Here is a 14,081-nt window from a genome sequence, read left to right on the forward strand (position 1 = left end):
GGCGCCAGGAGTTCACTTTTGGCCTGAAACACTGGGTGGATGTTTTCCCCAAATTCAATTTAAAAAAAAAAAAAAGTCATTAGGTTTTGTATGTATTGTGACAGTACAACAATGTATTGAGATTTTCTTTAAAGTACTTGAGTAAGTACTTATTAAAGCAAGAACTCCAGTACTTTAATGCAAGTAATAATTTGACTTTCACTTGTATTAGAGTAATATTTGGTCAGAAGGATCTATACTTTGACTCAAGCACTGGAGTGGTCTCTATGTCCACCACTGATTATGTCTTTACTGAGCAAGTGGTTGTTTGTATTAACCAGGAAAAGCATGAACACAATTCACTGTCTTTAAATGCAAAGATAAACATAAAGGATACTGAATACCATGTCAGTTACAGCTCCACTTGTTACTGTCATCAGGGATCCTGAAGACAAATGGCAGATAGTGGCAGACAGTTTAGGGCTCTGTGATTTGACGCTCTAGCTGATAACGTCACAGCACTGCCCACTGAGTAGACACAACAGCCAATGAAAGCATGCTTTTGAAGCAGACCAAACCAATTGGAGTGCAGCTGCTTTGTTTCCCTGCCTGCATGGCTCTGTGTAGTGCGCACATGTGACCTGAGAAGGCGCTTACATGGTATTTAAACATCATCGATTGGGTGCTGAAGCTGACAGCTCCCAGATACAGATAAACAAACCAAAACCAAAACACAATGGTCTTTTAGGCTCCCTCTCCACGGATGCCCTGAAGACTTCCTCTCCCTTTAACTCTCAGTGAGGATCTCCATCTCCCCCAGCCCAGCCGCGCGTCATCTTTGAACATTAATGGACTTTATTTTAAGCTGCTGAGGAGAAAAGGTGCCGTGTTCACTCTCGTTCCCGAAAACGTCGGTTAAGCGGATGTTCTGACACCTGTAGCTGGGTCTGGATCCCAATCTCGTAAAGAGGTATAGGCTGGATTGTTTCACATCCATTCAGCATCCGCCCTGCAGGAGAGGTGCTCCGGCGCTGTTTGATCTCGAGTGGGGACGCGTAAAGGTAGCCTAAAGCCATTTACGGACGCATTAATATCTAAGCCGCTCTCTGTGCTGCTTGCAGACAGGAAGGAGCATGGATAGAGAGGAATTTGCTCTGACCAGTGCGCTGAAGGGATTTGTAGAGCTCGGGGTGTGCTCCTGTTGAAACTAAACTGAGGACAGTGGATAAAGCGCCGTCTCTTTGAGCTTGTTTATTATTTTTTGGCGAGTGGATAGATTATTATTTTTAATCAATCATGGGGAAAGATGAGTGCAAAACAATGCTGGACGCTTTGAACAAAGTAACCGCCTGCTACAGGCATTTGGTGATCGCCCTAGGAAGCACCTCGGACTCGCAAAACCTCCGAGAGGAGCTGAAGAGGACCCGCAAAAAGGCCCAGGAGCTGGCCGTGGCCAACAGGACTAAACTGACTTCTCTGCTCAAAGACAAGACCATCAGCAAAGAGGACCGAGCCGAGTATGAGCGCCTATGGGTGCTGTTTTCGAGCAGCATGGAGCTCCTGGAGGTGGACATGAAAAGGTCCCTGGAGATAGGGCAGGATTTCCCCCTCAAGGTGCCCACAAGACACCTCATCCAGACGGGGATGACCGGCAGCACCACCACGGTGGCGGCCCGGGCCATGAGCGTGCAGAACATGAAGTACGAGGCGGACAGCAACATCGACACGGCGGATCTCCGGGACCTGCAGTCCGAGATCACCCAGGTGAGCCAGATGATGGAGGAGATGGAGATGAAGGTGCAGGTGGCGCCGTGGGCCGTGGAGGCGAAGCAGGAGGCGGGCGCGGAGCTCAAATCCAACATGAGTGTAGGAAATTCCTCCGTGGGTGTCATCTCCATCTGCGAAGAGGAGCCCAAAGAGGAGGACGGAGGGGGCAGCAGGGATACTGGCTTTGCGTCGATCTGCGCCGTGCTTGTATTCTTCATCATCGTCACGGTCGCTGTGGTTCTAGGATATTTGGTCATCAATATGTCCTGAACTGTGTAACCAGCAGCTGATGGACACCCCGCGCGGCTGCCCACGAGCGCGTAAAAGAGCCAGCAGCTCCACAAAGAGCATTTTGAGGGGCTGAAAAATTGTGGACACGCCAAGTTATTAATCTTTCTCGAATTTGTGAATGTATTCGGTGGAGTTGAGGAGTTGCACTAGATTTAAAAAAAAAAAAAAAAAAAAAAAAGTAGTACGATAGAATGGACGTCGGACACAATTCGAGGTTAAGTATTTTGAGGGGCCAAGGGGTCGTGTATTTTTGGAAGAGAAAAAAAAAGTCATGAAATTACGTGACAGTGTCTGGCCATCAGGATGATACAAACAACACGTAATCCAAGTGGATTAGTGGAAAAGCTCAAGCGTAAATGTAGCCCATTGTTAAGTATTCCCCCTTCACTGTAAAATCTGACAAGTAGATTTTACTTTTTTTTTTTAATCTGGGAAACCGATTGCCTTGAAAAATTAAGTAAATATAACCATTAGTCCTAAGTGATGCTTGCTTTATATCTAATTGTTAAATTTAGTTAAAATTTAGTTATATTTACTTGATTTTCTGAAGTTGTTGCAACTTAAAAATGACACGTTTAATCAAATTAATCTTTCTAGGTTTTAGCAACCTCAGTAAACCAAGTTTACTGTGCTATATATCTGTATTCTGCTGGTTGCAAACATTTCAGTTATATTTGTATTTTCTTAAACATGTTCAATAAACTGAAGTCATAGATCTGCTAACTTCATCATTAGCAAAATCCTCTTTGTGATGACTGAGTTAAGTCAGACTAAATTGGCTTACTTCCACTAACACTCATAAAGAACAAAGTAATTTCACTTGTCATTTTCAAGATCCAACAACTTCACAAAATAAGTAAATACACGTCAATTGCAAGTCAAATGAACAATTAGATTTAAAGGGAACATACATTTAGATTTATAGTTATAAGTTCTGTCCTTGTTCAAGGCAATCAGTTTCCAAGATTATTTTAAATAAGATAAACTTGTTAGATTTTACAGTGTTGATGTTCCGCTGACTGATGCTTTAAATTCAATCCAGCAAAGTCAGACCTGTTGAAACACAGCAGAGGGGAGCATCGGTAGTCAGAGAAATGGGGGACATGTTGTATGGAAACTAATAGAGCCAGTGTCACAGTTGGATGTGATAAAATCTGCACTGTTCAACACTCCTGTTAGCACAGTTTTAATACATCATAACATTCGTATAGTAGGCCCGCAGCCACTTCATTGCATCAAATCACAATGTGCTTCATAAGAGCCTTGGGGACCTGAGAGACGGTCCATGGTCTTTTAATAATGCACCCGTTCACTGTAAGCCTGTTTCATGTTCCTTTTCAGGGTCTTTCTTGCAAACAGTGTTGAATGTATACATTGCAACATGTGCATATAGAGGGGTTTGTACATACAGACTGCTGTTTCAGATAATGTACATACATAAGTATATTTATTATAATAAAATGTTGAAACACACTTGAGAACATGCTTATAGTTTGAAGACAAAGGGGCTTTACAAGCATGCAACAAGACTTCAATGCAACTTTTATAGGATGTGCAGGGTTCTGGGATGTATGGAGTTAATGGCTTTTAGATGACACCAGTTTGTAATCACTGTAAAGCTTGACACACATCCATCAGATGTACACAGAGGTATTTTAAGCAGAGGATTAGTATCTTAGACGTAACCACCTTGGGTTTAAATAGCGTACAGTGAGAAATAGAAACGAGACTAAAACAGATAACTCCCTAATGGTTTTAGTTGTAAGATGCTTTGAAGGTATTGGGTCTGCCAGAGCCAAAGCCTTTACCTGGGTGGCTGTAAATTATGGCAGGTTGGTAGCTGACAGCTGTCTTGGGTTGGTTTGGGTCAGCATAGGGGGTTGGGGGGCTTATGGGGTCAGCTATAGTCCGCTGACGGGGCTGATAACAAAAAAATAAGTTTTCATTTAATTTTCAAAACTGGAATTGAGACGATTAATCCACAATTAAATAGATATAACTATTATATCTCTGGGTTTACAGTAAATTACATACTTCATGGTACTTTATTAAAGACATAGTCTGTATCACTGTTTACAAGGCAGGGGCTGAATTAAAAAGCAGACACAGACAGAGAACATCTTTTATAGGAAACTTGTAAAAATGAGACAGTGAGAATGAAAGATTTGAGCAGTACATAAAAAGGGTCTAAAATGCTACTAACTAACAAGAAGTGTCTGGTTATCAATGCTGAGATGTTACGCCACTATATCTGTAACATTTTGTGTCTCTCCTGTGTTACAGATTCACAATTATCCATAGACATCAGCTGTTTTACAGGTGGTGATTTCAGGCAGCAAACCAGTGGTGACCCAAAGGGGAGCCAGGGGGCAATAGCCCTCCTGTTACATTTGCTGCTTCCCACTGCATGTGACATTAATTGGAGGCTGACATTACAGTCTTTAAAAAACTTCTGGAGGCACCACAGCAGGAAACGGATAGACCTCGGGATAATTTATACCATGTCTATCAACAATCTACAGTGCAGCTGTACAGTACAGCAATTCATACTTGTCATCATAACTTAACAAATACATTTGAATTTTTGCTCCAAAGGGAATTCTAATGAAAAGTCTGTTGTAACCGCGTGCAGTTCAATGGTTGCACATCAAATGAGCTCTAAATTGACTTTAAATATCTCTCTTCTCATCCCTGAGGGGTTTTTCCAATAATCGTATATGATAAATAGACCCCTGGCATTTAAAGACCACTCAGCCTTGGTTTCTGACTGTGGATGTGTGTAATAATCTCAAAGGATCACATTTAATTAAAGCTACCCTTCTCTTCCAAGCAAAGGTCTGACTCCTTGTGGGAGTAATGGAAAAAAATTACATATTAAAAACGTGATGAGTGTAAAATATTCACGTTGCAGAATAATATAGCAATCATTTGGGACATTAAATGTTTATCAAGTAGACAGTACTTGAATGTATTTTCCTGTGTTTTATCGCTTATTCCAGACTGTCTGTCTTCTCTCAGCCTCTGGAGGTTGAAAACCTGTGGAAAAACATTAATAGAACATTGTCAGAAAAAAAGTGCTGAAATGCAAGACAACTCCACTTCTAAAAGCACCAAGGCCACTGAAGGGAGAGCGTTTTTTTTTCTTTTTCTGGCAGGACACTGATGCATGAAAATCAGCGGCATGCTATGCTCACACCCGATTCACAGAAGGCTTTCTGACATCTTGTTTATCCTTGTTGTCATCTCACCGAGGCACCAAGCTCTGCTAACAGTGAGTCATGAACCTCTTTGAAATTCACGACAGATTTGCATTGTCATCCAGAGTTCCAAAAATATAAAGGCTATTAATTAAACATGAGGAAGAAAGGGAGGGGACTCAAATAGTGGAGGAGATAAAGCCTCTGGAAACACTGCCCTTTCAAATTTGTCCCCCATATTTCAAATAAAAGAAGAATATTTGTAGAAAAGTGTACTTTGGTGCAACTTTGAGACTGTTTCAGGCATGCAGAAACGATTTACTTGCAAGCTGTTACTCAAAATAGCCACAGAATCAATCTTTTAGAGTATGTGCTTCATTAGGTATAAAAAAACAGACCCCTCACAGGTGAGTAAATCGACTTTCCCTACAATTGTTTGCAGGCATTTTATATGAACTTTTGCATTATGGAGCCATTCATTTGCCTCACTCCGTCGCTTGGAAACAAGCAGGCTGGTTCTCAGAGAGGCGAGCTACATACTTGGCAGAGACTGACAGACCGCTGTATCATCTGGATAAAGATGCTTGGTTTCCAGGGCTGTGGGTTACCATAGAAACCCTCAACAGACTCTCCACCACAAACAGCACAGAAGGTTGAGCAGTGTTATTTCAACTCGCCCCCTTTCTGCCACCACCATCCCACTCACACACATGCGCGCACAGAGCACTTGGAAGCAGAGGGAGATGTGGTGTGAGGACAGAGGAGGACAAAACTAAACGACCTCTGACAAGTTTCCAGTGCATATCCCGTCTATTGTTTAAAAGATGGATAGAGGTCCAGACCTCTAATAAATAAAACAGAAGCCTGGTAAATAAACATCATTAAGCTATAGATAGCGATGGTTGTGAGTGTCTGCATCTGCTCAATTACTTTACATAAACTGCCTTTTTAGAGCACGCATTGTGGCAGTTGATGCTGAAATTTGTCAAGCACCCATTAGACGCATTGTTCGGCCTCTTCTATTCAGCTCACTGTGCGCATCACAAACCATCATAAAGAACAAATCACCTAAAAGCAGTGTGAGGCAACTTCGGTAGGAAGGTCAAATCAATAATGCATACATTGATCTGTTTAATAATAAATTAATTTATAAATGGCAAACACAGGGTGCAATCCATTTGACAGAGATTATTTCTTGTGATTTATCAATTTGCTATAAAGGGCGCTGCTGTGAGCAGGAAAGAAACCCAAAGGAGAGAGGGTGGAAGCCCTGCAGCACTTCCATCCCTGACATATGCACTCCTCCTGAGAGGGATCACCATAACACACACACACACACACACACACACACACACACACACACACACACACACACACACACACACTGTAGGTGTCTCTAAATCCCTTTAATATATTTGGTAGTCAGACTGTTACTATGGCTACAAGCTAAATTTGGTCAAAATAAAAGGTTACCGAGTGATGTTTTTTTCAGTGTGGCGCAAACTACAATGTAATGACAAGGTCTGTCCAGGAAGGACTTCAAGAAAACAATTTAGTATTTATTTCCAAGTATAACACGATTAATAAAAGTTCACCAAAGAGTGGGCCTGTCTCGTCTTTTGTCATTTTGGGCCCTGTGGCAATGGCTTTAACAAAATTAATAACCTTGACAAAATGAGAGTCATCCATTATATTTGTTGTAATCAACATATTGTATAAGAAAAAAAAAAGCTTAAACCCAGCAGCTTATGACTGAATCATTTCAAGTTTGATGACTATTTCTTTTACATGCGCTGCAAATTATCGGAGTAAAAACTTTGAACAGGCCATTAGCAATCACTTCTTATTTGTCAATTACAAATTTGTTACATAAAAAAACAAACAAAACAAAAAAAAAAAACAAGTGGGGAATCTAGTGGTGAGACAGATGTCTCTTGATCTGATGGCAAAGACATAACGGTAAAAAATAGCATAGTCATAAATACAGTAGGGTTCAGACCAAGGGTATTCCCAAAGAAAACAAATCTAGACTTGTCACTCACTGATAAGGACACAATAAACCTTTTGCCATTGAGGACATTTTGGCATGTCACAGTAGGAAAAGTGTAAGTGTGAATAATAAAACTATGAATGGCTGAATTCCATTCAGCTGCCTCAGTTTCGGGGTCCTGGTAACATGCATGTTTCACACTTTCACAGCTTAAGTTAAAGGATCTTCACATGACATTCAGAGTCGGGGCCGTGATTGCCTGCCTGCACATGACTTCTGACATCACAAGAAAATTTCAGAGATATTTTTGGCCGATTCTATTCTTCACAGCGGGTAGAAGCACTTTGCGAAGTCAAAAGAATTATATTCTGGTCAAATGCTCTGGGGCTTGTAAATGCACATCTCATTGGGTCGCTTTATTTAGCGTCCATGTAAACAGGTAAGTTAGAATCTTCAATCAAAATGATTAGAATCTGATTGAAGAAATACTGTCCATGTAACTGCAGCTGTTATTAGGCCAAAAAAAGGCTGAAGCGGAGGGTGGATGCTACGCTTCTGCAACGACGTTGTCAAGCCACCGTGGGTCAAGACGGCGTTATCAGCGGTAACAGCCATATGAGCGCAGCGCTTACGATCATTAGCAGGCTTGTTAGTGTGGAGAGCTTTATGTTCCTGCTTCAGTATCTTTTTATTGAACAATACGGTGTGCAATTGTAAAAAAAACAAAAAAAAAAATGAGATTAAATGGAACAGTACATGGAAAATAGCTCCTGGCAACAGCGGTTAGTTCAGGGGTTAGTTCATGAGCTACAGCAGTTCACTAACTAACAGCCCCTTCATTTCATACCCTTTTTCTACGACAGGCATGTAGTAGACTATAGTCATACTTTCACACATTTTGGCGGCATCCTTTCACACTAAACTGCCACCTCCCGGCCCAAAAAAATAGGGGGTGACTGATATTGGTTTTTCAGGACCTATGTAATTATTAGTAGTGAGACTGAAATTGTTATTTGGAACCAACGTGCATTTATAATAAAAATGAAAATATTTCTGTCAATATTTAGAAATTGGAACATAACAAACTCAAACACAAAACTTTGTTTAAACACCTTCACCAAATATTTAATCATAACTGAAACGTCCATCATCATATAAAGCAAGTTCCCAGCTTTTTTAATAAAGTGAAATTTTTAATTTAAAAAAATGAATGAATTGAATCAGCTTTTTAATTAATGAATTTGATCAGTGATCATTAAAATAAAATACTGATACGGATAATTGGCAAAATGCCAAATATCTGTCCCAATAATCGGCCAGGCCGATAATCTGTCGACCTTTACAAAAAGAAAACACCACAGTGGACTGCATCACACGGTTGTAGCTGCTGCTGCAGTGGGAAAATCACACATCACATTAAATCGAGATTGCTTGCGGTTGTTGGTTGCAAGTAAACGATCGAATGGAAGTATCATTTGCCTGAACTTCAATGCTACTTGGTACTGTTATTTCGGTCGAAACCTCAAAGGCACTGAGTACCAACGCTCAGTCCTCCATCTGTTTTTTAACAGTGTGGTGTGACACATGAACAGAACAGGCCCTTTGTTAATCTTTGTTAATTCATTGTTAATCATGTGTGCTTTTCCTACGATGACAAGTTGAAACCTTTGCTGAGACAAAGGCTCTTCTGATACTATCAAAGCTGCAAACTTGTCTTGCTGCATTACATGTGCACAGAGGAGGCGGGGCAAGTCACAGCTGACTTTTTGAGGTATGTGTGGAGGTTCTCTCTAAAACAGGGAGCAGATGATTGTTTCTGGGTGTGATGGTGATCTGTAGATTTATAGTGTTTGGATCTGAGATCACAAAGCGGTGAAGTGCAGAATCATCTTGAAGCTCCTCTAGTTGATGGTCTGTGTTGGTATCCACCTCAGCCTCTACTGACATGTCTAACGGGTAATGTTTGTCACCTGGAAAGAGCAGAGAAACAAAGAAAGCAAGAGAAAATAACCAAGATGAAAAAAAGGTTCATCTATCAGCATTGTTGACGCCGCTCCCTCGTGAGCTAGTTGAACAGCTGAACGACAACAATAGCAGCAGATTGAGTCCAGTCACTACTACAATACTACCTCAACCTGTTTGTTTTTCACCAATGAGATTCCTAAAAGGTGAAGTTGATGATTCTCTGTATTTTATTACTTTTTTCATCGTGTTACTAATAGTATTTATGCCATCAGTGTGTGGAAATGACCGAAAATAAACTACAGTGCTCATGTTTATTGTCATGATGGTACATGTTATCCAGTGCAACCACATAGCTTTCTGGTATGCTTTTAATAGTTTTTGGACAGCACTGGAGCACGATGATGCAAGGGAATAATAGCAGGTTTTGACTACATAGACAATAAAATGAGACAATAATGCAAAAACAGAATATTGCTTCCCACTCATTCATCATATTATAAGGCTGCACTAAAGATAAAGTTTATTTTATGGAAAATCAATTTGGCATGCTTCACTGCTGGTCTGAAAGTGAGTTAGATGAGATAGACAATCAATACCTGGCAGCAGTGATATGTAGAGATCATCTTTAGGGGAAACAACAGGCAGCCACTGTTCGCAGCCCTCCGTGGCACGCTGGCTCGAGAAATTGTGGAGGTCATTCAGCAGAGGGATGCGGCACAAGCGGCTCAACTCATAGAATTGTGGAGGGGCAATCCACAACTCCCGTGCCTGGTAGCTCTGGAGGACCTCTGAGGGTGTGGACCACTGCAACACACAGAGAAAGGTTTAGCAGCTGTGCAAGTGGGTTTTTCCCCTTAGTTTGGTACATCAAATGGCACTAAATACTGTAGTATCTGTTAACTTTGTCAGCTGTTGTTGAGAAGACACCAACCAGAGCCACTAATGTATTGGAAAAAAACTGCACAATATTTGTCTGACTGTAGAGGTTTTTAATTACTAACAGTTTTACTAAAGTTAAATAAATAATGGTTAAACTGACCCAAAGTAAAAAACCGCCGCGCCTTGTGGGACATAATGATTAATTCAAGTTATGCATAGTGTTGTACCACTGTTTTCACAGTCAATGAATGTTCGAAAAATGAAGAAACAATGTCCAATAAGGGACTGTACTTCGTTTGTCAGAGAACAGGGGTGGCTGGGGTGTGACTTCTATTTTTCCTTCCCTGAAACTACAAATATTTTCCCTTGACACTCCCTGAGTGGATGAGGGAAAATGCATGGCCATCTCTTCACCATGAATGGCTTTTTGGCTTTCAAATTTGATTTTTTCCAAACATAATTTCAGCTAGCAAGCATACATGAAGGGAGAGACAGAAAGCAGGGAGAAAATGAAGAAATGTACTTCATGGAAAACAAAACAATGTCACATGTCAACGCACATTACTCTACACACACACACACACACACACACACACAAAATCAGACTTTTCCATGACTGGAAAATGTGATTATGGAATTCAATGACTTTTTTCAGCTTTTTCATGACCGTGGGAACCCTGGAAGGACCATCGAAAAGTTGAAGTTTTTACAATAATTTCTGTTTTTACCATTTCTGGCTATGATGAATACAGTAACTTTTAAAGAAAACAAACCTTCCAAACCTAAGAGCAGGATTTGGGGTTCAGGGGGTATTTCAACTAAATACAAAACACAACCATTTAAAGAGTGGGGTCGTCCCCTTACATCATAAAAATATATTTAACATGTCTCCCCCGTTTCCCACCACCCTCCCTCCTCATAAATAATTAACAGTCCCTATACAAATGTGTGTATCACCTGAAAGCGCACTATCTCCCTCTCATCCTGAAGTGTGTCTGGGATCTCCTGCAGGCAGCATATGAAGAAAGCTGTGTCAAACCTCGGATTTCGCCTTTTTGGAGTCAGCCAGTTGCTCCACTCATGTAAAGCCCAGATGTTGGGCAACACCTGCAACTCTCTGCACATCCTGATAAAGTTGGACGGGTTCTGGTTTACCAGAGCCCTCCACTTGGTGAGTTCAGTACTGCACAGGTCGTTTACTCTGTAATGTTGTACTCGATCACACCTGTCCTCTATGCTTTTTAACAAACTCTTCTCCTCCTGTTTGGACACAACCAGGAGCACACCGGACTCCTCAAACGTCTCCCTCAAGGCGCAGATCCGGAAGGCGACCTCTCCGGAGATGGGAGAGCCCAGTTTGAATCGGTCTGTGGCGAACATGGGTGGTCTGGTCTCCATCGGCTGGGTGACAGATCTCAAACCAAAATTTGGCGAGTTCCTAAAGGATTTAAAAATGTCCAGCCATTCACTGGAGAAGTCCGAGGAGTCCACCATGCCACCGGGGAACACATATGCATTGGGCATGAAACCACTTTTACTGCTTCGTTTAAGCATTAAAACGTCGTAGTCAAAGCGGGCCTGGTGCGGCAGGTGTGACCGTCCGGAGCTGCTGTCCAGCGGTGAACCGGAGGCGGAGGTAAGCGGTGTCCTTGAGGGGAAACTGTCCGCGCGGAGCCTGTGTCCTGCGGCTAAAATAAGGGTGGCCGCCTCCCTCCAGTGTTTCAAACTGGTGTTCATCCTTAAAATAAACAAATGGTTTGTTTATTTTCACTACTAGCCTTTAAAAGTTAGCTCCCCTGGCCGGGCTGCGTGCTCAGCCCTCTGACCGGCTGTCTCGCGATGTTTGTTTTGTTTGTAGCGACTCTGGAAGGACACGAGCACATTTACCCCGCGCTGCTACCGCCACCTGCAGGCTGGATGACCTACAGAGCTGCAGAGATACAGGTGGCCCCCAAAAGGCAATTTATTTCCAAATTCTAATCTGTGACTCTTTATGTATGGAATTTTGTTATGTTTCTTCAAACCAAAATAAATGGTAATAAAATAACTAAAATAATTATTATATTTTAGGATATGTTTCGGATACATCAGGAAGTCCAGAAATTATATTTGAGTGAATAAATAGGTGACTGATAATGGTCAACAGCCTAAAACTTCCAAACTTCTGGTTGAACTTTTTTTGGTCTTTTTTTTTTTGGCAACCCACCAGCCCACTATGCCACATTTAAATAAATGGGTCAATTTTGATAAACCGTTGACCTAAATTAAAAACTGTGCTTCATTTTAGTTCATGAACAAATTCAGATACATTAAATTTAACTTTATGTGTTGTGCTTTTTATCAGAGTAACACTCTTTTCCTCTCCACACTGCTTTTGGTGCCACAAAAGAGAAGTATTTTACACTGGTGTGAGCCTAATATGGTGAATGTCATGCTTGGGACTGAGGACCCAAAGGACGGAAAAAAATCGACTTTTAGAAAAAATGAAGAGTTGGATATGGTGATGGATAGGGTGACTGGCAGAGGTGAGGGGGGAACTGTGTTATTGTGCAGTCAGCTGGAGGTGTGGACAGGATGGCTGGCTGGGAATCCTGGCAGAGATTATAAGGAGGTCTTACCGAAAAAAAACCAAAAAGGTCAAGCAGGCAAAAACTGGAAAAGGTAAGAAATAGAGATGTTGTTTGTTAAGTTCTTTAATTTTGTATAGCTTATATTTGCATATAATATGTCTTAATATGGACATGGTACCTACTTATTGTCTACCATTTTACCATTATTTCTTACTTCTCTTGGTTCAGCATCATTTATTTAAATAATTGGAATTTTGTCATTTTGAACAGTATCTTGTCTATCACAAGGTCCTCCCAATTGCTATACACCTTTTGTCCTCTGGGGGGCAAAAATGACCCCGCCTGGTTTGACTATTATTTAAAATATATTGTATAAATTGTCAATCAGTTCTGTGTTACACCTTTAGTCTTACTTCAGTCCAACCCATTACCGCACATTCCCCCTTTGTTTTGGAATTTAGGGCCAATAGATCTTGTTTACATAAGTATAAAAAACATTTTGATGACCAAATATTTCATCTGGGGTCAGAATGACCCTAGGACAACACAAGGATTAAAACTATGTTGCTGACTTCAACCTTATGTGAGTTATTGGCTGTTTGACATTTCATGATTAAGGAGTGTGTACACTGGAAAAGTGTTATGGTTTTAAGGAGTTTATTATTTATTACTGAGCACGACTCAAATATGAAAAATTCCTCCAGTTACTTAACTCATATTAGAGTATGTGTAATAATCAGGAAATTCCTTGTAGGCCACACAAGAGAGGCCAATTAGAGTTATGATTATTAATCTTAATTATGATTTTGGGCGTAGGTCTTATTGATTGAGATGCAAGCATAAGAAAACACCATCAAGTTTACTTTTAGTTACATGTGCATTTATTACTCATACTACATCCACGAATACTAAAAACTGAAATACAACACTTTTATAAACAAGAGGGAAGGGGGTAACTGGTACATAATGACTCAAATGTATGATGAGATGACAGCTACCTGACAAGCAGCAAGTCAGTGTACAATAGCTTTGTTCTAAATTGCTGATTAAAGTTACAAGTTAGTGACTGTGGAAAAATCTCTGCTTATCCCAACAGGTACTAAAAGTTCACACTGGGGTCTGAGTTGGTCTTTGCATCTTTGGCTCTTTGAGATCTTATAGGGATCAAAGGTGGTTCAGATCCGTGGTCTGTTTTAGTGGCCGTGCAGAAGAAAAGGGGTCTTATCTTGATCGTTAATGTTTGCAGGATATTGTAAATCTCCCTAATGTGGTGCAGCATTCCTGGGTGATTGAAGAATGAAGAACTGGTCCTTGTAGTTTGATAGTTGTGCTGTCTGCGTTTGAAACATGCAGGGGTCTTTCCCCTTCAACGATGGCAAATTGTCTTTGTATTAAAAGGATTGGTCTATGTTTTATGCGCAGCACACACAGTCTTTATACTGT

At 40.9% G+C, this 14,081-nt stretch overlaps 2 protein-coding genes across 2 annotated transcripts; one reads left to right on the forward strand and one right to left on the reverse strand.

Moving 5' to 3' along the window:
• The first annotated feature begins 1,274 nt into the window (after window positions 1–1,274).
• On the forward strand, window positions 1,275–2,073 carry LOC121942378 (regulator of G-protein signaling 9-binding protein). Its single transcript, XM_042485567.1, has one exon. It carries the CDS (start codon window positions 1,276–1,278, stop codon window positions 2,014–2,016), a length of 741 nt encoding a protein of 246 aa, XP_042341501.1. The 5' UTR covers window position 1,275; the 3' UTR covers window positions 2,017–2,073.
• Window positions 2,074–8,547: 6,474 nt separating this feature from the next.
• nudt19 (nudix (nucleoside diphosphate linked moiety X)-type motif 19) lies at window positions 8,548–11,926 on the reverse strand. Its single transcript, XM_042488472.1, has 3 exons — window positions 11,026–11,926; window positions 9,786–9,993; window positions 8,548–9,194 (listed from the first exon to the last, which is right to left on the reverse strand). The coding sequence occupies exons 1-3, from the start codon at window positions 11,803–11,805 to the stop codon at window positions 8,977–8,979; spliced, it is 1,206 nt and encodes a 401-aa protein (XP_042344406.1). The 5' UTR covers window positions 11,806–11,926; the 3' UTR covers window positions 8,548–8,976.
• Window positions 11,927–14,081: the final 2,155 nt, after the last annotated feature.

This window comes from Plectropomus leopardus, chromosome 1 (assembly GCF_008729295.1).
Source record: "Plectropomus leopardus isolate mb chromosome 1, YSFRI_Pleo_2.0, whole genome shotgun sequence".
Lineage (NCBI taxonomy): Eukaryota > Metazoa > Chordata > Actinopteri > Perciformes > Serranidae > Plectropomus > Plectropomus leopardus.

Coding starts and splice junctions, on each gene's coding strand:
- LOC121942378 (XM_042485567.1), top strand. CDS start 1,276: ATGGGGAAAGATGAGTGCAAAACAATGCTGGACGCTTTGAACAAAGTA.
- nudt19 (XM_042488472.1), bottom strand. CDS start 11,805: ATGAACACCAGTTTGAAACACTGGAGGGAGGCGGCCACCCTTATTTTA. Junction 9,994..11,025: donor GGGAGATAGTGCGCTTTCAG/GTGATACACACA, acceptor TGTGTGTTGCAG/TGGTCCACACCCTCAGAGGT. Junction 9,195..9,785: donor CTACATATCACTGCTGCCAG/GTATTGATTGTC, acceptor TGCTCTTTCCAG/GTGACAAACATTACCCGTTA.